Source organism: Gopherus flavomarginatus, chromosome 3 (genome assembly GCF_025201925.1).
Source record: "Gopherus flavomarginatus isolate rGopFla2 chromosome 3, rGopFla2.mat.asm, whole genome shotgun sequence".
Taxonomy (NCBI): Eukaryota; Metazoa; Chordata; order Testudines; family Testudinidae; genus Gopherus; species Gopherus flavomarginatus.
The window spans coordinates 74,235,736-74,258,528 of record NC_066619.1 but is presented as its reverse complement, the minus strand read 5'-3'; the positions used below and the strand labels follow the sequence as shown (position 1 = coordinate 74,258,528).

Genomic DNA, 22,793 nt, shown 5'->3' with positions numbered 1-22,793 from the left:
AATGTAAAAAATGTCTTGGTTGACTCACTTCTTGGTGGTGTCATGGAAGAAGGGAATATTAAAAAGGGATCTGAATACTAGGCAGAATAGTAGTCTGATAACTAAATTCCTCTAACTGAGCAGCTGTAAACTGTACCAGAGCTGAGGCAGAATCAGAGAGCCACAACTAGCTCCTGGACAATAGCCCTCTAAAGAAACCAGTGTAAGCTGCATACCCCAGAGACTCTAACCCAGAGTTGTCTAGCACTATCTGCACTGCCCACTCAGTGGGACAACTCTGCACGCTCTTTCTTACAGACTATTGAATGAATTTGTACCTGATTAACTTAGAAAAGGCTTAGTCCTACTCCCAACAGCTACAAGCGCTGACAAAAAAAATCCCAATCCTTTAAAGCAGGGTTTTAAAAAATGAAATGAAAAACATCCAGTTTCTTGGCTTAAAAAAAAAGTTAGGGTTTGTTTTAGCTATGTTTCTTAAAGGAACATATATCCATTTTACTCAACCCAAGTGTATGACAGTTCAAAGATAAGAAGCATTTCTCACAAAAAATATCTGAAATAAAAACTGTTTCTTATATTTTATCAGGTCTGCAGTATTACTATACTGCAAGTTCTATGTAAGGGAATTCTTTCAAAGATGATAGGATCTAAGTTTACTCTACTGCTTTATAACAGTTTGCAAACTTCAGAGGGTATCTGGAGGGCCACAGCATACGAATATGTCTATGCATCTGGAAGCATGCTTCCCAGCTCAGGCAGACAGCCACACCTGAACTCCGCTCAAGCTAACGCACTAAAAATAGCAGCATAGCCAAGGGGTAGCATGCATGGTGGCTTGGGCTAATCACCCAAATATGTACACAGAGGGTTTACATGGGTTTGCACTCAGATGGCTAGCCCAAGCTGCTGCCCATACTCCACTGCTATTTTTTAGCATGCTAGCTCAAACAGATTATTGTTACTATTACCTATGTGTATGGCTACCCAGGCTGGGAAACATGTTCCCAGTTAAAGTGAAGACACATATCATATGTTGAAGGATCAAAAAAAAGGATACACAACATTTTGATCAAAAACTCTAATGATACAAAATTAACCTGGCACACATTAAAATGGATGAAAACTGGCTGACAGATTTCAAAATTTAACTGTAAATAGAGAATCGTCATTAAATGGGTATGCTTCTATTTTTATCAATAACCTGGTAGAAAAACAGTTATCACTGGTAACATTTGAGGATGATATCGAGATTGAGGGAGTGATAAATACCAAAGAGGACAAGTGACAATATGTATTTCGATTTGGCACTGGTGCAATCACTACTGGAATACTGTGTCCACTTCTAGTGTACAGAATTCAAAAATATTACTTCTTTTGTTTCATTTTTACAGTGCAAATATTTGTAATAAAAATATACACTTCAATTTCAGTTGCAATACAGAATACAATATATATGAAAATGTACAAAAGCATCCAAAATATTTAATAAATTTAAATTGGTATTCTATTGTTTAACAGTGCAATTAAAACTGCAATTAATCACAATTAATATTTTTGAGTTAATCTCAAGTTAACCGCAATTAATCAACAGCCCTAATATTTTTATTTATATAGCAGCAGAAACTGAACAGTACTGGAAGAACATATGGGAGAAAGAGAAGACTCATAACACCAGTGCAAAGTGGCTGCAGGACCTGAGAACAGAGCACAGCAATCTCCCAGAACAGAAACCAGTTACCATCACAGTAGAAGACATCCAGCAGCAGGTCAAGAACATGAAGAGCTGGACAGCACCTGGACCAGACATGATCCACACCTACTGGCTAAAGAAACTAACAGCAGTGCATGAATGCCTAGCAGCACAGATGAACCAGCTGCTGGCAGCAGGCTCCCATCCAAACTGGCTAACACAAGGAAGGACAGTGCTGATCATGAAAGACCCCTGCAAGGGAATAGAACCATCCAACTACCAGCCAATAACCTGCCTCCCCACAACATGGAAAATCCTATCAGGTATCATAGCTGCCAAGCTACAGGACCATATGGGCCAGTACATGAGCACAGCTCAGAAGGGCATTGGGAACAACACCAGAGGCTCAAAACACCAGTTGCTCATAGATAGAGCAGTCACCCAAGACTCAAGGTCTAGACAGACCAATCCGAGCACAGCCTGGATTGACTATAGGAAAGCCTACGACTCAATGCCGCACACGTGGATCTGTGAATGTCTGCTGCTATACAAAGTCAATAGGATACTAAGGACCTTCCTCAAGAACTCAATGGGACTATGGAAGACAACACTGGAAATCAACTCAAGGCAGCTTGCACAAGTGGCCATCAAGTGCGGCATATACCAAGGTGATGCACTGTCTCCACTGCTGTTCTGCATAGGCTTAAACCCCCTCAGCCAGATAATTACAAGGACTGGATACGGGTATGGGTTTAGGAGTGGAACTACCATCAGCCACCTCCTCTACATGGATGACATCAAGCTGTATGCTAAGAATGAACGAGACATCGACTCGCTAATCCACCTGACGCGGATTTACAGTGAGGATATCGGGATGTCATTCGGACTGGAGAAGTGTGGTCGGATGGTAGTGAAGAGAGGGAAGGTAGTCAAGACTGATGGGGTGGAACTACCAGCGGGCCACATAGCAGACATACAGACCAGCTACAAGTACCTTGGCGTCCCACAGTCACATGGAAACCACGATGAGGAGGCAAGGAAGACAGCAACATCCAAGTATCATCAAAGGATAGGACAGGTCCTGAAGAGCCAGCTCAGTGGGAAAAACAAGATCCACGCCATTAACAGATACGCCCTGCCGGTTATCAGACACCCTGCCGGTATAGTGAGCTGGCAAAAAGGAGGACATGGAGGCTGCCGATGTGAAGACCCGGAAGCTCCTCACAATGCATGGAGGTTTCCACGCCAAGTCCAACACCCAGAGACTGTATACCAGCCGGAAAGGCGGTGGGCGGGGCTTGGTGAGCGTCAAAGCCACTGTCCTGGACGAAACCCGAAGCATCCAGGAGTACATCAGTAAGATGGCCCCCAAAGATGAGCTGCTGAGAGAATGCCTGAGGCGGCAGCAGACATGGGAGGAAGACCAAGCAGAAGAAGTGCCATGGCAAGACAAGATCCTGCATGGGATGTACCATCGACAGATAGCTGAGGTGGCTGACATTGGGAAATCCTACCAGTGGCTGGAAAGGGCTGGACTAAAAGACAGCACTGAGGCACTGATCATAGCAGCACAGGAACAGGCACTGAGCACCAGATCCATTGAAGCAGGGGTCTACCATACTAGAGAGGACCCAACGTGCAGACTGTGCAGAGAGGCCTCAGAGACAGTCCAACACATAGTGGCAGGATGTAAGATGCAGGCAGGAACAGCATACACTGAACGGCACAACCAAGTGGCTGGCATTGTGTACAGGAACATCTGCACAGCGTATGGGCTAGATCCTCCCAAGACCAGATGGGAGATTCCACAGAAGGTTGTGGAGAATAACAGGGCTAAGATTCTGTGGGACTTCCAGATCCAGACGGACAAGCAGGTACTGGCCAATCAACCAGACATCGTGATAATAGATAAGGACCGGAAGACAGCGATGGTGATAGATATAGCAGTGCCAAGTGACAGCAACATCAGGAAGAAGGAGTATGAGAAGCTGCAGAAGTACCAGGGCCTGAAAGAGGAACTAGAGAGGATGTGGAAAGTGAAGGCCAAAGTGGTCCCAGTGGTGGTAAGAGCACTCGGGGCTGTGACTCCTAAGCTGGGTGAGTGGCTCCAACAGATCCCAGGAACAACATCAGAGCTCTCTGTCCAGAAGAGTACAGTGCCAGGAACAGCTAAGATACTGCGCAGAACCCTCAAACTCCCAGGCCTCTGGTAGGGGACCCGAGTTTGAGGAAGACACATACCACCCATAGGGGTGAGAGGGGGAAAAAATATATATATATATATATATATATATATTATACATACACATATATATATAATACATATATACACACATACATATTATACATGTATACACACATACATATTATACATATATACACACATACATATTATACATATATACACACATACATATTATACATATATACACACATACATTTATATATATATATATATATGTGTGTGTGTGTGTGTATATATGTGTGTGTGTATATATATGCGTATATGTGTGTGTGTGTATGCGTGTGTGTGTGTGTATATATATATATATATACACACACACACACACACGCATACACACACACACACATATACGCACACATTATATATTTATGCAAACACTCTGAAGTTATAAATTCCAGAATTAAAGGTTGCCTGTGGGGAAGAGATTTCTGATAGTTAGATGGCTCTTTAATGTAATGAAAAAAGGCATAACGAGATCCGATGGTTGGAAGCTAAAGCTAGACAAATTTAGACTAGAAACATGACACAAATTTTTAACATTGAGGGTAATGAAGAATTGGAATGACTTAATCTAGGGATTCTTTATCACTTTAAGTTTAAATAAAGTTTGGACATCATTTTAAAGGATATGCTATTGCCTAAATAGAAATGACTGGTTGAGGATCCATGTCCTGTGTTGTGTAAGAAATCAGATGTAATATTCCTTTCTACTTTTAAAATCTATTAATTTTGCAAGGCGCACACACAAAGAAGTTCTGATATTTTGTGTGCAAAACTTCATAGGCCCTTTTCTCCTGTAACTTTTTAACTCTGATGGAAGAGTTAGAGGAAGAGAAACTTCAGAAAAATACCCACTGTGATGGGGGCAGCTGCCCCTCACTAATAGGTATGGGGTTAAAGCCACCCTGGGGAGGCTGCATGGGAGGCAGCCAATGAGGAAAAGGCTTATAGTGCCAGCCAATCAGGAGAAGCTTTATTGGAACAGCAAATCAGGGCCAGGTTGGCCCATATAAGAAGGGGCTGCAGAGCAGAGGAGGAGGCAGTTACTCCATGAAAAGTGAGGGAGGAGGACTGGCTGTTTAGAAGGCTGGAGCACCATGGACAGAGCAGTGCTGGGCAGGGTCAGCAGAGTAGGAGTTGCTGCCAGACTGAGGCCCTGATACAAGGGCAGAGAAGATACTAGGACTGCAGGGAAGCGGCTCAGGGAAGGTGACAGCAGAGTTGGAGGAGTGGCAGTACATGGCTGCCAGCTATAGGGTCCCTGGGTCGGGACCCAGAATAGCAGTCAGGCCAGGGTCCCCCCCTTGCCACCTAGGGGAGCGGCTGGAGAACAGACTGCAATTTGCCACTGAGGCAAGTGGTTGGACTAAGGACTGTCAGTCACCTGGAAGGGGGGAAGAACCAAGCGGGGCACAGCCGGAAGGCTGTGTCCAGAAGGGGACAGTGAGAGACACCACTAGACGAGGGCCCTCCGGTGAAACGAGATCTAATTCCCAGGACAGCCAGTCATACCCTGTTACACCCACCTCCTATCAAAAGATGAACATTTTATGGGGACAGATGTTATTCAGGTAGAGAGGTGGAAAAGAGGAAAGAAGAGAACTACTAGTGCATTGGCTTCCTCTTCTAGAGCTGAGCCCTTATATCGACACTTTCTGGGGCAAGGACTGTTATTCAAGAAATGGACTTTTTAGTCACTCATGATGACATAACTGAACCATTTGGGCACTTACACTGTCATCTTTTGAGATGGATAGTTGCCAACACTTCCTTTGTGTGGTAAAACCCAGCTGTTAGGTGACAACCAGAAGGAGAAAGAGAGCAACCTGGACAGGAGAATTACAGGGTGAGCATCAAGTCAGGGGAGAGGTTCCCAAGGACTGGAACCTGACTGGAGACTGGAAAGCTGAAGAGGCCTACCAGAATCACAGTACAGCCCCAAGTGGGAAGGGATAGCTCAGTTGTTTGAGCATTGGCCTTCTAAACCCAGGATTGTGATTCAATACTTGAGGGGGCCACTTAGGACCAAGTACTGATTTTACCCCAGATCCCTGCTAGTGAAGGAAGGGGGCTGGACACAATGATCTTTCAGGATCCCTTCCAGCTCTATGAAATAGGTATATCTCCATATATTATAAGGAGAAGGGCTGGGAGCCCTGAAATCAAGAGGAAGGAGTGACCAAGGAAGGCTCTGTGGAATGCTGCAGCAACACAGATGCTGGTGGAGGGCTGTGGAATCCTTTAACCAAGAGGAAGGGGTTGTAAGTTCAGGGACCAGGTGAACACTTGTACAAAAAACTCTAGAGACCAGGTCCCCTCCCTGCATTCTAGGCAGAACCCCGACCCACAGTCTAGCTTCAGAGCTGGGCAAGAAACAGTTTTCCCATCTTGTGAAACTTTTTGTGATTTCAAGTGTTCCTGTTCTGCATTGGGACAAAACAGATGTTTTGAAGTTTTTTGTGGAAGAGAGAAGAGAAAGAAGGGGGAAAAAAAGAGAGAGAGAGCACGAGTGCTTATCCACCCTAAGACAACCTGCAGCCTGATAGTCAGGGCAAATATCTGGGATGTGGGAGATGCAGGTTCAAGTCCCTGGTCTAAATCAGACAGATTAATTAACTGAATTTGGATCTCTCACAGCCCATCTGAGTGTCCTGGCCAAGAGGCTATTCTTGGGAGGGTCTCTCTCTGGTTTTAACCAAAAATTCCCTCCTGAACCTAAGAAACGTTTCCTGATGCTTCCCCCTTCCCCTCCAAGGTCAGTTTTGACAAATCACCATTTTCCAGACAAAAAATGTTTTGCTGAAAAATTCCCATCACTGCTCTATACCTCATGTCCTTTAACCCTCCCACCTAGACGCATCCAGCCAAATTCAAAACTTATTTTACAGTAAGTCTATAAATACTCAAGTGCAGCTTATTAAGGCCTAAAATAAATGTGTACAAAAAGGATAAATTTGCATGTGGTACATCAAACATCAATATCTGAACCAATAAAGTTTTGGAATTACTGCTCTAAAAGTGGCCAGATTTTCAGAGGAGCTGAGCACCCTATTGACTGTAGGTCAATGGGAATTGCTTGTACTCAGCATCTCTTAATATCTGATCCCTTATTCAGGATTTAAGCACCCAAGTTTGAAATTTGTGGCGTAAGCCTGTGCACGATAAATTGCTGAATGCACCTCTTTGGGCTTGTCTACACTGACACACAGTTCAGCCTATGCAGGTGTGAATAGCAGCATGCACCAGTACTGTGTTATAACTCCCCCATGTGGAAACTGCAGGCACTAACTAAAACATTCCTAGTTCGCCTTAACATAGTTGTGTTTGAAGAGAACTATATTAATGCAAACTAGGCATCTTTCAGTTTGCACCCACAGCATCCACCCAAGAGTGTTACATTGCAGCATTTTGGTGCACACTGCTATTCACAAACCCCTTCCCCTCTGTCCAAACTGCAGGGCAGTGCAGTTATCACATCAGTCTGACTATTAGAGAAACTCATAATGCATTAGTAAAGTTACTGGAATTTGGTACTTTACCTTTGCAAGGATCATCCTAATATTGTGTCTGTGTCTCTCATTAAAAGGACAGCAATATTAAGATTGGATTAAAACACTAATATACTGGAAAGTGACATAAAAGGGTACATCTTAACAATAATGGAGCTTCATATGGGAAACAGAAGTTGATGAATGTTACAGGACAAGTTCTCAAAGAGGCTTTGCTATTTTTTTTTTGCACACAAAGTTGATTAATGTACAAATGGCCGACTTATCTGCAGGGATAGGAAGCACAAATATTTTGTACACATGGGCTAAGCTTTTTAGAAGAGCCTAAGGAAGTTAGTTGCTGAGCTTCCATTAAATGTCCATGGATTTGGGCATGTTAGACTCCTTTAAAAATCCCACAAATATATTCTATCATTTGCACATGTAAGTAATAACATGTGAAAACTAAACATGCAAAGGAGCATGCATGTAAACAGATACCGTATGTTGAATACTTGGCACATAAATAAAGCATACATGTGCAAAAATACACACACAAGTACAACCACATGACTGTATTTAAACAGTTCCAACTATTTTGAAAAAGGTTACCTCAAAGATCTTCCACGTTTTATATACATATATTAGGATACTATTGTCAAAGAGTATTTATAGTTAGATTATACACCTCTGCTTTCCATGCAGATGCTATTCCAGCCTCAGTAAAAACATCTTTAATTGTTTCAAGGGATGTTCAGGATTCCAATATATTTGTATTCTTTCATTAGGGGCTGATGAAAATATTACAGTGAGGTTACTGCTAGAACTAAAACAACATATTCCGAATAAGAAAACAATGTATATTTTTCCAATATTGCCAACAGTACAAAAAAAAAACATTTTGTGAAAATAAAAACTAAAGTGATGACACCAAATAATCTTTTGACTTTGATGATGGTTAAATATTTTTGGACTTTATCACTGAGTGTACAATGGTTAAGAAAATCCAGTACTATGCAATTACTTTAATAATACATAAACAAACACTGAAAGGTTAGATGAAAGAATTTACAAGGATATGACACCAATAATATAGCGAAACCATAAACAAAGTCCTGCAGGCTTATCCTATTTTGATTTTAAAATTCTTTCTATTTGGAGCTGATTAGGCAGCTGAGAAGATAGTGGCTAGTTCTGCATTTCCAAGTTCTTAGTAAGGGAAACCTCCCATTAACTTCAAGGGGAGATTTTTCTTGTGTAAGATCTGCATGACTGAGTCCTTAAAGATTTCTGAAGCAAGCAGCCAAAATAAATTCATAACACTATCCCAATATTTAACTTAGAGAGTGACACCTGGTTCCTTACATTCAGCTCTCTCTCAAGTTTGAGTAAAGTATCATACAACATCCTAAAAATCCAGAAGTTGCCCCACAGAAAAACGGTAATTTAAACATATGTCTAGGCACCCAGGTTAAACCTATACTTGTTCGGGTAAACAACTAAGGTGAGTGCAACATTCCATTATTGCACTAGAAGACAGTTGTTCTACTGGAAGATTATTAATTATGAACCATATTCAGAGTTTGCCTATATTAGGAGGCTTGAGTGTAATACACTGGACACAATGTGGTTTCACTACATGAGATTAAGACAAACACATGAAGAATCGCCAGAAAGGGATTCAAGATGACATATCAGATGCAAGTCTCCAAAAGCAAACACAAAGGAGGGAAGCAAAGGCATATTACCCACAAACAAGGCCACGCTTAGCACTCACACAGCAAAATTCAGGATGGACAACCTCAAAGAGTGGAGGCCAAAAGGTCATGTCTGGTAAATTTGCATATGCCCAACAGTAGTCAACAGCAAGCCAGCTCCCAGTATGTAGTTATATGCTATGCATGAAGAGAACTCGACTGAATAAAATATGCTATGGAACATAGCATATTTTAAGACCAACTCAGCCTTTTCATTCTGACTTTATTTTCTTTGTCAGGATCACACTTCATTTTAACAGGTAGTTTGTGTATTCTAGGAAGTGTATTTTGGTTACTCACTCATTTGATATACAAGTGACATTTGCTGTTAAAGTCAGAGTGACACTACTCTAGATTAACTAACTTCTGGCACTTCAGTGTACGAAACCTGAATATCTAGGTGTTTGTAAACATATCTTTTTCAAAAGAAGGGAAGCCCCATGCGCAAATCTAGTATTTGTGTTCCCAAACTATCAACTATTTGCTTCACTGGATATCTGAGTGCACAAATATTTGATTTGCACATACAGTCACAGTAACTGCATGCCTTAATGAAGCCTTTGCTTCATGTCTTGGCTTCAGTCTTCACAGCTGAGGATGTTAGGGAAATTCCCAAACCTGAGACATCCTTTGTAGGTGACAAATCTGAGGAATTGTCACAGATTGAAGTGTTTAATTTAGAGGAGGTTTTGAAATTAATTGATAAAATTAACAACAAGAAGTCACCAGGACCAGATGGCATTAACCCAAGAGTTCTGAAAGAACGCAAATGTCAAACTGCGGAACTATTAACTACGTTTGTAACGTGTCCTTCAAATCAGTTTCTTTACCCAGTAACTGGAAGATAGCTAATTTAAGGCCAATATTTTAAAAGGGCTCTAGAGGGGATGCCAGCAATTACAGACCAGCAAGTCTAACGTCAGTACTGGGCAAATTAGTTGAAACAATAGTAAAGAATAAAATTGTCAGACACATAGAAGAACATAAATTGTTGGGCAAAGGTCAACATGGCCTCTGTAAAGGGAAAATCGTGTCTTACTAATCTATTAGAGTTCTTTGAAGGAGTCAACAAATATGCGGACAAAGGGGATCCAGTGGACGTAGTGTACTTAGATTTCCAGAAAGCCTTTGACAAGGTCCCTCACCAAAGGCTCTTATGTAAATTAAGCTGTCATGGGATAAAAGGGAAGGTCCTTTCATGGACTGAGAACTGGTTAAAAGACAGGGAACAAACGGTAGGAATTAATGGTAAATTCTCAAAATGGAGAGGGGTAACTAGTGGTGTTCCCCAAGGGTCAGTCCTAGGACCAATCCTATTCAACTTATTCATGAATGATCTGGAGAAAGGGGTAAACAGTGAGGTGGCAAAGTTCGCAGATGGTACTAAACTGCTCAAGATAGTTAAAACCAAAGCAAACTGTGAAGAACTTCAAAAAGATCTCATAAAATGGCAAATGAAATATAATGTGCATTACTTTACATTTATCCACATTGGAAAAAATAACCTCAACTATACATACGATAGGGGCTAATTTAGCTACAACTAATCAGGAAAGAGATCTTGGCATCATCGTGGATAGTTCTCTGAAGACATCCATGCAATGTGCAGCGGCAGTCAAAAAAAGCGAACAGGATGTTAGGAATCATTAAAAAAGGGATAGAGAATAAGATGGAGACTATCTTATTGCCCTTATATAAATCCATGGTACGCCCACATCTTGAATACTACGTACAGATGTGATCTCCTCATCTCAAAAAAGATACACTGGCATTAGAAAAGGCTCAGAGAAGGATAACTAAAACAATTAGGGGTTTGGAACAGGTCACATATGTGGAGATTAAAGAGGCTAGGACTTTTTAGGAGACTAAGGGGGAATATGATATGATAAGAGGTATATAAAATCATGAGGGATGCGGAGAAAGTGAATCAGGTAAAGTCATTTATTTGTTCCCATAATATAAGAACTAGGGGCCACCAAATGAAATTAACGGGCAGCAGGTTTAAAACAAATACAAGGAAGTAATTCTTCACACAGCACCCAGTCAGCCTGTGGAACTCCTTGCCTGAGGAGGTTGTGAAGGCTAGGACTATAACAGGGTTTAAAAGAGAACTAGATAAATTCATGGACGTTAAGTCTATTAATTGCTATTAGCCAGGATGGGTAAAGAATGCTGTCCCTAGCCTCTGTTTGTCAGAGGGTGGAGATGGATGGCAGGAGAAAGATCACTTGATCATTAGGTTCACTCCCTCTGGGGCACCGGGCATTGGCCACTGTTGGCAGACAGGATACTGGGCTGGATGGACCTTTGGTCTGACCCAGTATGGCCATTCTTATGTTCTTACACAACCGTGCAAAAGCCCGAGTTTCTGCCTTTTAGAAAATTGGGCCCTTAATCCTGTTCTAAGTTTCTCTACTCTCTTCCATGCCCCAATTCTTTTGTCTCAAAATTTGGATTTAACTGTGGCAGGAAGTTTAAAATTTGTGACCATAAACAAATACATTCATTTCCTGTCAGTGTATTAAGTATTCTTTATGAATTAGTTTTGTGTTCTATATTTTTTTTACTTCTACACCAATAAAAACACAATAAAATTATCAAATGATCAACTGTTATCTTAAGACAGACAAAGCACAGAACCAAGACTAGTTTTCTCCAATGCTGTGCAACCATTTTACAATACTAATCATGGCATCTTGTAATATAAGGGCCAATCCCACATATACTTACTACTGAGCAAAACGCTTACAATTGTAAGAAGTTCTTTTAAAGTCAACGGAAGTATGAATTACATCTGATCAAAAGCATTTGTAGGTTCGGGCCCTAACATGGAGATAGTGGAACACCACACGCACTGCACTTAAAAAGCTCACTTTTTTAATAGGAGGAAAGAAGCAAACATGTTTAAAGCTAATGTCCTCTATACTCTACTTAAATTACACAATATTTAAGGACCCATATACTGTGCATTTTATCTACTTCCATGTCATTCATTCATTGCTTCATACACATTGTTACAGGATATACTCAACCAAATTCTTGGTTGGTGAGCGGCATTATCTTCAATGGAGTTATACTGATTTCTGATTTACACCAGTTTACAACATACTTTGTGTAATTTAAGTAGAGTACAGGATTTTGAAGTGTCAAACCTATGACATACATTATACATAAAATTTCCTTATTGATTTCTTTAATTGGTTGATCAATAGAATTTGTCCTTACAAAACAAAAAAGGAATATTGTAATATTTGTGTCCTTATAATTATTGTTTTAACTACTAGTTCCACTAGTTCCACTTAAACTAGAACAATTGCTACCTTTTGAGGGGCCAAAATCCTCTGCCTGAACTTTTCAATTGTATCTTGACCTGCTGCAGTCCATGCACTGACAAATGCTTCTGCTTTGTCTTGATCAAGGTGAATGCTCTCCAGCTGCTGTTGCAGAATAGCTGGTTTCAGGTTATGATAGACTGCCTGTACAGCAGAAAAAACAAGTTAACTCCATTTTGGTACATGCAACTTTAGTACTTGATTAAGAAAAGCACTTTTCTAAATAGGGATGTTCTTCTCTAGAGAGGTCTAAATGGTTTAGTTTTTCAGTCTAAAATAAAGTACTCTAATGCAAAACAAAATTATGTGTTACATGATTACTATGACCCTAGGAGCCCCTTAATGCCAGTTGACAAAGGACCCACCATACAGTATCTCACATCAGGCCTGACCCACTCATTACATCCAATACACTGTTGTCATAATATTATCTGAAGTGTATCATATATGGTATCTTAAGTAAACTGCTGACCCGCAGGTACCAAAAATCATTGTGTGGTATACATACATGTTGTGTGCGTGCTGTATTTCGGAGGCAGTGCATAAATCCAGCTTGTCCTAGATAAAGCAATGTGTATTTACCTGTCTGACTAGCTTGCTTCCAGGCAAAGGGCAACTGAGGAATATTTACATTAAAGTGAACAAAGCCATCAAGCTAACAAGGACGGGAGAAGACAGTGTAGTAATCACATCTGGGGGACAGAATCTGCAGCCCAGTATGCCTTCCTGGCTCTTGAGGCAGAGAAAATGGACATTGGAAAATATAAGGAGAGCAAAAAGCCATTGGAGTTATCTTTCTCTTTGGGGACATAAGGTACAGCACTCTCTGAGCCTGTGAAAATTGGATCACCTACTTCAGAGGCTAAGGATGTTGGCAACTTGATGGAAGTAAGAAAACTGCTTAGGCAAATACTGTAACTTGCTAAAATTAAGTTTTAGTCACTAGAAAACATGTTTTATTTTGTTTTGCTTGTAACCAAACTTGTCTCTTTCTCTTGCTTTGCATCACTTAAAACTCTGTTCTTTGTTAATAAACTTATTCTTGTTTTACTATAAAACCATCTCATTGCTGTGTATTAAAGTGAAGTGTGAGTCTTCAGCTACCCTAACCAGGTGATGCATTCTGATTCCTTGGAGGCAGAAAATAATTACTATGAGTGTCCAGTGAGAGGGAATGGACACTGCAAGGAAACATCTCTGGGGGAATTCAGGTTCACTGATAGTTACCTGCAAGGCAAGGTCCGGACTGGCAGAGTCTTGAAGAGTTTGCTGGCTAGGCAGACAGGCTGGTGTTATAAACAGATAGTTAAGGGTTAATGTCTCTTTTATCTGTAAAGGATTAAGAAGCTCAGTGAACCTGGCTGACCTGACCAGAGGACCAATGGGGGGACAAGATACTTTCAAATCTTGGTGGAGGGAAGTCTTTGTTTGTGCTGTTTGTTTTGTTCATTGTTCTCTCTTGGGGCTAAGAGGGGCCAGACGTGCAACCAGGTCTTTCTCCAATCTTTCTGAAACAAGTCTCTCATGTTCAAAATAGTAAGTACTAGCTAGAAAGGCAGATTAGTTTTATGTTTGTTTTCTTACCTTGCAAATGCGTATTTTGCTGGATGGATATTTTACCTCTGTTTGCTGTAACTTGTATCTTAGGCTAGAGGGGGAGGGAGTCCCTCTAGTCTATATGAGCTGAAGACCCTGTAAACATTTTCCATCCTAATTTTACAGAGATAATTTTTACTTTTTCTTTCTTTTATTAAAAGCTTTCTTTTTTAAGAACCTGACTGACTTTTTTCCCTTGTTTAAGACCCAAGGGGATTGGGTTTGAACTCACCAGGGGATTGGTGCGGGGAAAGAAGGTGGGGGGAAGGTTAACTTCTCTCTGTTTTAAGATCCAAGGAGTTTGGATCAGTGTAACCCTCAGGGTAACCCAGGGAGGGGAAAGTCTGGGAGGGGGAATGGTTTATTTCCCCTTGTTTTAAGACCCAAGGGGTTTGGGTCTTGGGTCCCCCAGGGAAGGTTTTGGAGGACAGGGAGTGTACCAGACACTGGAATTTCTGGTTGGTGGCAGCGCTATCAGATCCAAGCGGAATTAAGCTTAGAAGGGTACATGCAGGTCCCCACTTTCTGGACGCTAGAGTTCAAAGTGGGAATAATACCTTGACAGCTAGTGTGCCAGGGAGCTGACAGACAGCTTGGCAGTAGCAAAGCTCTCACTCTTTCTGGGGCAGAGGGATAATACAGTAGAGCTCAGTTCTGGTTGTCTTGAGCAGAATGTCACAATGACATTTTTTCAAAACTGTTATTCAAAACTATTATTTTCCATGCAAAAGTTACAATGGCCAACATATCTTTCCATCCCTTAAAAATAAGTGTTCTATTCTTTACGGCCTAGTATATCACCTTGGCACTTCTTCATGGAAACAAAAAAAAGAAAGTGAAGTCAAAAACCATTTTTAACATTTTCTGTCTTTCTCTCCCAAACTGACCTTTTCGTAAGATTTTATTATTTTTTACATGAGTAAAGCACAATCCAGCACAGAAGCATTTTGACTGCGTTTATTTACTGACAAAAATATTCACACTTTCTGTAAGAACGATATTAAACACTTAGATTAGAGATGTAATTTAGCCAAAATGTATGCAAAACAACATGGAACCAAACTGCAGGCCCAAGTCTGCAAATTCTTACTCATAAAAGTAGTCCCACTTAAATGGGATTACTCGTGTGAACAAAAAGACTGATTACATAAGCACATTAGAACACAAGAACGGCCATACTGGTCAGATCAAAGGTCCATCTAGCCCAGTATCCTGTCTTCTGACAGTGGCCAATACGAGGTGCCCCAAAGGGAATGAACAGAACAGGTAATCATCAAGTGATCTATTCCCTGTCAGCCACTCCCAGCTTCTGGCAAACAGAGACTAGGGACACCATTCCTGCCCATCCTGGCTAATAGCCATTGAAGGACCTATCCTCCATGAACTTATCTAGTTCTTTTTTGAACCCTGTTATAGTCTTGGCCTTCATAATATCCTCTGGCAAGGAGTTCACAGGTTGACTGTGTTGTTTAAAAAAATACTTTCTTTTATTTGTTTTAAATCTGCTGCCTATTAATTTCATTTGGTGACCTAGTTCTTGTTACGAGAAGGAGTAAATAACATTTCTTTATTTACTTTCTCCACACTAGTTATGATTTTATAGACCTCTATTATATCTGCCCTTAGTCGTCTCTTTTCCAAAGCCCCAGTCTTATTACTCTCCCCTCATAGGGAAGCCGTTCCATACCTCTAATGATTTTTGTTGCCTTTTCTGAACCTTTTCCAATTCCAATATATCTTTTTTGATATGGGGCGACCTCATCTGCACGCAGTATTCAAGAGGTGGGTGTACCATGGATTTATATAGAGGCAATATGATATTCTGTCTTATTCTCTATCCCTTTCCTAATGATTCCCAACATTTTGTTTGCTTTTTTGACTGCCACTGCACATTTAGTGGATGTTTTCAGAGAACTATCCACATTAACTCCAAGATCTCTTTCTTGAGTGGCAACAGCTAATTTAGACCCTATCATTTTATATGTACAATTTGGATTATGTTTTCCAATGTGCATTACTTTGTATTTATCAACATTGAATTTCATCCGCCATTTTGTTGCCCAGTCACCCAATTTTGTGAGATCTTTTTACAGCTCTTCACTGTCTGCCTGTATCATCTTCAAATTTTGCCACCTCACTGTTTACCCCTTTTCCAGATCATTTATGAGTGTTAAATAGGACAGGGCCCAGTACAGACCCTGGGGCACACCACTATTTACCTCTCTCCATTCTGAAAACTGACAATTTATACCTACCCTTTGTTTCTTATCTTTTAACTAGTTACTAACCCACAAGAGGACCTTCCCTCTTATCCCATGACAGCTTACTTTGCTCAAGAGCTTTTGATGAGGGACCCTGTCAAAGGCTTTCTGAAAATCCAAGTACACTATATCCCCTGGATCCCCCTTGTCCACATGCTCGTTGACCCCCTCAAAGAATTCTAGTAGATTGGTGAGGCATGATTTCCCCTTACAAAAGCCATGTTGACTCTTCCCTAACAAATTATGTTTATCTATGTGTCTGACAATTTTGTTCTTTACTATGGTTTCAGCCAGTTTGCCCAGTACTGAAGTCAGGCTTACTGGCCTGTAACTGTCAGGATCACCTCTGGAGCCCTTTTTAAAAATTGGAATCACATTAGCTATCCTCCAGTCATTTGGTACAGAAGCTGATTTAAATGATAGGTTACATACTACAGTTAGTAGTTCTTAATTTTCACATTTGAATTCCTTCAGAACTCTTGGGTGAATATCATCTGTTCCTGATGACTTATTTCTGTTTAGTTTATCAATTTGTTCCAAAACCTCCTCTAATGACACCTCAATCTGGGACAGCTCCTCAGATTTGTCACCTAAAAAGAATGGCTCAGGTTTGGGACTCTCCCTTACATCCTCAGCTGTGAAGACCAATGCAAAGAATTAATTTAGTTTCTCCAGAATGGCCGTATCATCCTTGAGGGCTTCTTTAGCATCTCAATCGTCCAGTGGCCCCACTGGTTGTTTAGCAGGCTTTCTGCTTCTGATGTACTTAATTAAAAAAAAAAGATTTGCTATTGCTTTCTGAGTCTTTGGCTAGCTAGTCATCAAATTCTGTTTTGGCCTTCCTAATTACATTTTTACATTTCATTTCCTACAGTTTATGCTCCTTTCTATTTTCCTCACTTGGATTTAACTTCCACTTTTTAAGTAGAGGCTTACATGATTGATATCTTAAATAATAAAGCTATTGCAGAGTAACTTTGTACAATATTATGAAATATTTATCTAAAACATCAAGGAGGAAATGTTTCTCACAGTTTTGCAAGTGGGTTTTATTATTATTGTTGTTTAAATATTGTATGCTCCATTTTAAAGTATGTCAATGTATTTAGTGGCTTAGATTTTTTGCCACCCACAACAGCAAATGTTGCTGGCGCCCCCACAAGCAGCTGAGTTTCAAAAAAAAAAAAAAAAAAAAAAAAAAAAAAGCTTGAAGTGATGTGTCATGCCCCAGGAAGTTGGGGCCTAAGGCCCCTAAGACTGGCTCTGGCACTTGGGGCCAGATTCTGATACTCTTGATACATAGCACCTTACTCCATGAGTTCTCCCATTCACTTCAACAGAAACAGGGATGTATCTGTGAAGCTTGATACTGCTCAGTGTGAGTGAGAGGATCACAAGCTGGTGCTCAGAGATGTTTTGATAAGTACAGGATACAGACTGAAGGCAAGCTTCTACCCCCGTTTAGTCACATTAAGTAGAACCTTGCTCCTCAAGTACAACCCTAACTTCAATGAGACTCCTTACTCCATGAGTTCTCCCATTCACTTCAACAGAAACAGGGATGTATCTGTGAAGCTTGATACTGCTCAGTGTGAGTGAGAGGATCACAAGCTGGTGCTCAGAGATGTTTTGATAAGTACAGGATACAGACTGAAGGCAAGCTTCTACCCCCGTTTAGTCACATTAAGTAGAACCTTGCTCCTCAAGTACAACCCTAACTTCAATGAGACTACTTGTCAAGTAAGATACTATGCAACATTAGTCAAGAAGGCAGAATCAAACCTTGAATAAATAAATAGCAAGACTGTGATATTTGTTTTCGGGAAGTGTCTATTTTAACTTGCTCTATATAGTAATTTTTCTACCAAACAAGCATTAGTTTCAAATATTTAACAATTCATACTAATAAAAATGGTACCTGTTCCAAAATAAATGATATAGTTTCAAGGACTAAATGAAGATCTTGCTTCTCCACTGAAAACGCAGCTTGTAGTTTTTCTTCCTCCTCTTCACTGAAACTGCTCTCAGTCTGAAGTAAAAAAATGGATTTATTCCTAGTATTCCATCTGTCATTCTCCAAAGGCAAGTTTAGTTAAAACATTAAAGAGTCGGGGGGGGGGTTGTTTCTTTTTCCTTTCATATTTAAAAACAAACAAACCTTGTCAGAGCAAAAACTATATCAGGATACCAAGGGCCTGACCAAAACCCCACTGACTTCAGTGAGCCGCTCCATTGCTTTTAATGGGATTTTGATCAGGCTTTATGCACACTTTTCTCTCTGTATACAAAAAACATGTTTGAAATTACTGTGCAAAAAAACTCATCTTTTGACCATATTTTATAATATGCATTATGCGGAAAAAGTTACATATTTATACTTGACAATACAAACCAGTGAAAACACTGTAATGCGTACTGGCTGGACTAGAAATAAAAGCACCAAAGAGAAGGCAAAGATGTAGTGCAGATATATATGCTTCTCTTGGTTTGCTATTGACATTCCTCTGGTCTGAACACAAGTCTATTTTTTTCTAAAAGACTCAATAATAAAGGTCTATTTGGGGAAATTTAGAAAACCACATACAAAAAGTCAAAAATTTACAACGTCGTATTAAAGATCACTGAATGGAAAATCTTACTGAACTAATGTACTGAATGTTAAAAAAAATAATGCAAATATTGTCATCTGTTAAAACAGAATGTTCTATGTTTTAGACATCAAACAACATAGTGAGGCCAATTAGCAATCCAGTAACTGTACAGCTACTTAAAAATAGCAGTTGAGTTGTCAGAGCAAAGAAGATGTAATTATAAGGAGACCTGAATGGTCAAAATATTTGACTCTCTAACAAGAATGCAAAAATGAAAATATTAGTTTAATCTTTGTATGCAGTGTTGTTGTAGCCACATGGGTCCCAGGGTATTAAAGAGACACGGTGGGTGAGGTAATACCTTCCATTGAACCAACTTCTGTCAGTGAGACAGACAAACTTTCGAGTTTACACGGAACTCTTCTTCAGTCCTGAAGAAGAGATCTGTGTAACCTTGAAAGCCTGTCTCAGGTTAATCTTTAGCTTTTAGAAGGAAATATGCAGCTTTAAGTATCTTCTTTAACACAAGTAAATTTATTTAAAATTTCCAGCAATTCAGTGCTCCCTACAGTTAGACAACTCATGGCTCATGAAACTGGTAATGTAATACAGAGTCTTCCACCCAATTCATTCATTCACACCAGTGCAGGCCAATAGTCACCAAAAATTATTATGCTATATAATGGTAATTTAATAGGTTAGGTGACATTAAGTTAATGGCTCTTTCCCCCTGCTAGTGGGTGAATATCTTCATTCATCAATAAATCACAGTTACTATTACCAGACTCTCGTTAGCAATTTCATCAGAAAAATCAATAATTGAATCAAAGAGATGAAACAACCCTCATATTCCTAGAGGTGGTCCCGCTAGAGCGTAGTTTGAACAATAAAGGTAAATCTGTATTATTATTATTTTTAGCCACACTGTGCTGTCCTATGTCTAGACTTCAATTTCCAATGCTATCAGTTTGGCACCTTCTATAATTCTAAATTCTTTAAAAAAATAAATAAAAAATACAAGTTTGCATCCATCAAACACTGATACAATGACTAGGGGAAGTTGGACACAAATGAGCAAATATGTACCCATGCACCTGGAGGGGAAGACCAAGTTTTCGTTACTATTGTTCTCACTATTATATATTGTGCTTTTCTGTTCTCTTACAACAAAAAATAATAAGAGACTTGCCTCTAATCTAATTAATCTAGTTACTAGTCTTCCTTTTCCATTTTATATAGGTCACAAATGCAGATTGTGCATAGGCTTGATTCTATTCAATCTGACTCATCTAGATTCATCCATTCCTGGCATGTACACAGAGGCACATTTTTTGATTAAATATTATACAAAACCTAACTTAGGATCAAAAGAAATATTTCATAAAGTCAAAAGAAAATTTCCAACAAAAACAGCATGTTTGGATTTAAACATTTTCCTCTAGCTTTCCACTGGAGCACTTTTCTGATTCATTAGTGCCAGAAAGTCAATCTAACACCAGATATAAACAGAAGTGACTATTACTGACTATTCATTCTATTTTCATTACCCAAACTGCAAGAAATGAAAAACACAGGCAGCCAGCATAAATGGTGAATAATTAATTATGGGCTTTATTCTCACCTCTAACATCGCAAGGGCATAAGAGGGGAAAGCCAGCTCCAACCTTCCTCCCAAACCAATGGAAGCTCAACAGTGGTCCAGATCCACCAATAAGCAAGGCAGAGTCAAGAGGCTGCAGAACCCATATTCACTTAAATTCATTAGGCAATCCTATGAAACCTACTGCAGAATCTATAATACCTTGGGGTTCCCTGGGAAGGCAGAGGGCTGGGTGAGAGGGATTCCTCTTGACTTTGGAAGGTCCCTCCAGATTCACATTTCGTAACCCCCAGGGATTTACCCCGGAGAGGCAAGGGTGAGGTATGTACAATAAAAAGGAAACTTGTGCCTCCCAATGGAAGAATTCCAAGGAAAAAGTTTCATTACATGGCATTTTCACCCTCCTATGCAAAATTAATATGAATAGAGGAGATCATGAATGCAGATTTTAAAAATACCTTCAGTTTTAATAATCCTGAGTGTTAGTACAGGTTAGAACCACTGTTCTAAAATATTATTTGAAACAGGTGTTTCCTTCGAAAATATGCTTTATTGATATCTCTTGCCTGACAATATTTCATAACTTTTTTTTCAAAGGTTAAGGGTCACAATTGCTCAGTTTTGCTTCACAATTCTTACAGGCCAGAGGACATACATGTTGATATACTTGTCAAACAAAAAAGTGACTATCTCCATCATACAGAATAGTACAATAACAATCATGACATCCTTCACAAATAAAAAGAAGAGCTTCTGCAGATTATTGTATTATAGAGTTGATCAATATCACATTTCATAATGATTTTTGTTCATAAATTGGCAGATTTCTGGGGTTTCATCCGTGGTATTGTACAGGGTCTGTAAACACTGACATGATTTAGGATTTTAGGTATAATTTATGATTTGTAAATTAAAATTTGTAGCAACTGCATCTTTATATAAATATTGGATCTTGAGGGCTCTTTGTGCCCAGTCTTTCCTTTATGCTTCTACCAAACAAAGGTTCTATTTTATTAGATCTTATGTTTCATCTTGCATATTGAGCAAGCAAGTAATGTCAAATCACAGAAAAAATATACTTATTCCCCCCACACAGATAAAGTGCATGTGTATGTTAAACATGCAAGACAAAATCTAAAGATTTAAGAAAACAGTATCTTATGACTTGATTCAAAAAAGTATAAAATACACAGTAACTGACATATGCATTGTAGAGTTTTAAAATATATTAAAAAGTGAGGGGTAAGGGGTTATTGTTAGACTATACAAACCTTTAGATGAAGCTTCTGAAGGATGCGGGAGAGTAATCTAGGAAATTTGCCTGGGTCTATCATGTTAATGAGCAACACTGCTTTTTTAATGCTAAATAAAATGAAAGAGATCAGGTAAGTTTCCTAATGTAAACATATTGGCTTTAAACAATGTAGTACAAATAGTTTTGTTTTCTAATGTTTCACACACAAAGCACACTAGTGCTATTGGCTTCTAACTTAAATTAATTTGACACTTGATACTTCAAACACAATTTATAAAAATTATAAATATTCACAGAGAGAAACAGAACCAGTGTCCAAGTACTGTAAGGATCAAAATAGAAATAGATCCACCCTCCAACTAAACGAGGCAGAGCTGATGCCCTGGGTGGTTCAGCCCAGTCCACTGTGTGATATTGACATGGTCTCACTGTCCCAATAGTGGAGGAACCCACATCCTGGAAACCTCAAGAGGCACAGTACTGACTCACTGGGGACACAGACCCTGTGCCCCTGGCACACTGGGGAGTTTGGGTCCCAGCCCAGATGTCCCAGAGTTTTGGGAGGGAGTTGTCACTACCCAGGTGGCCCTGACCCACTGGGGACTTCGGGGGGGGAGGGGGTCCAGCCCCGGTGGCCCGGCACACTGGGGACTTGGGGGGGGGGGCAGGGGGTCCAGCCCCGGCGGCCCCGGCACACTGGGGACATGGGGGGGGGCAGGGGGTCCAGCCCCGGCGGCCCCGGCACACTGGGGACATGGGGGGGGGCAGGGGGTCCAGCCCCGGCGGCCCCGGCACACTGGGGACATGGGGGGGGGGGGCAGGGGGTCCAGCCCCGGCGGCCCCGGCACACTGGGGACTTGGGGGGGGGGGCCGGGGGTCCAGCCCCGGCGGCCCCGGCACACTGGGGACTTGGGGGGGGGGGCAGGGGGTCCAGCCCCGGCGGCCCCGGCACACTGGGGACTTGGGGGGGGGGGGGCA

At 40.5% G+C, this 22,793-nt stretch overlaps 1 protein-coding gene across 2 annotated transcripts in view; it reads right to left on the bottom strand.

The window, feature by feature from the left end:
• COMMD10 (COMM domain containing 10) overlaps window positions 1-22,793 on the bottom strand; it is a 171,338-nt gene that overhangs the window by 146,393 nt on the left and 2,152 nt on the right. For both annotated transcript variants that reach the window (XM_050945999.1, XM_050946000.1), the window contains exons 2-4: window positions 21,832-21,922; window positions 18,288-18,398; window positions 12,501-12,656 (exon numbers count right to left, since the gene is read on the bottom strand). In XM_050945999.1, coding sequence (XP_050801956.1) covers window positions 12,501-12,656; window positions 18,288-18,398; window positions 21,832-21,922 — 358 coding nt within the window. The remainder of the gene's footprint in view (window positions 1-12,500; window positions 12,657-18,287; window positions 18,399-21,831; window positions 21,923-22,793) is intronic.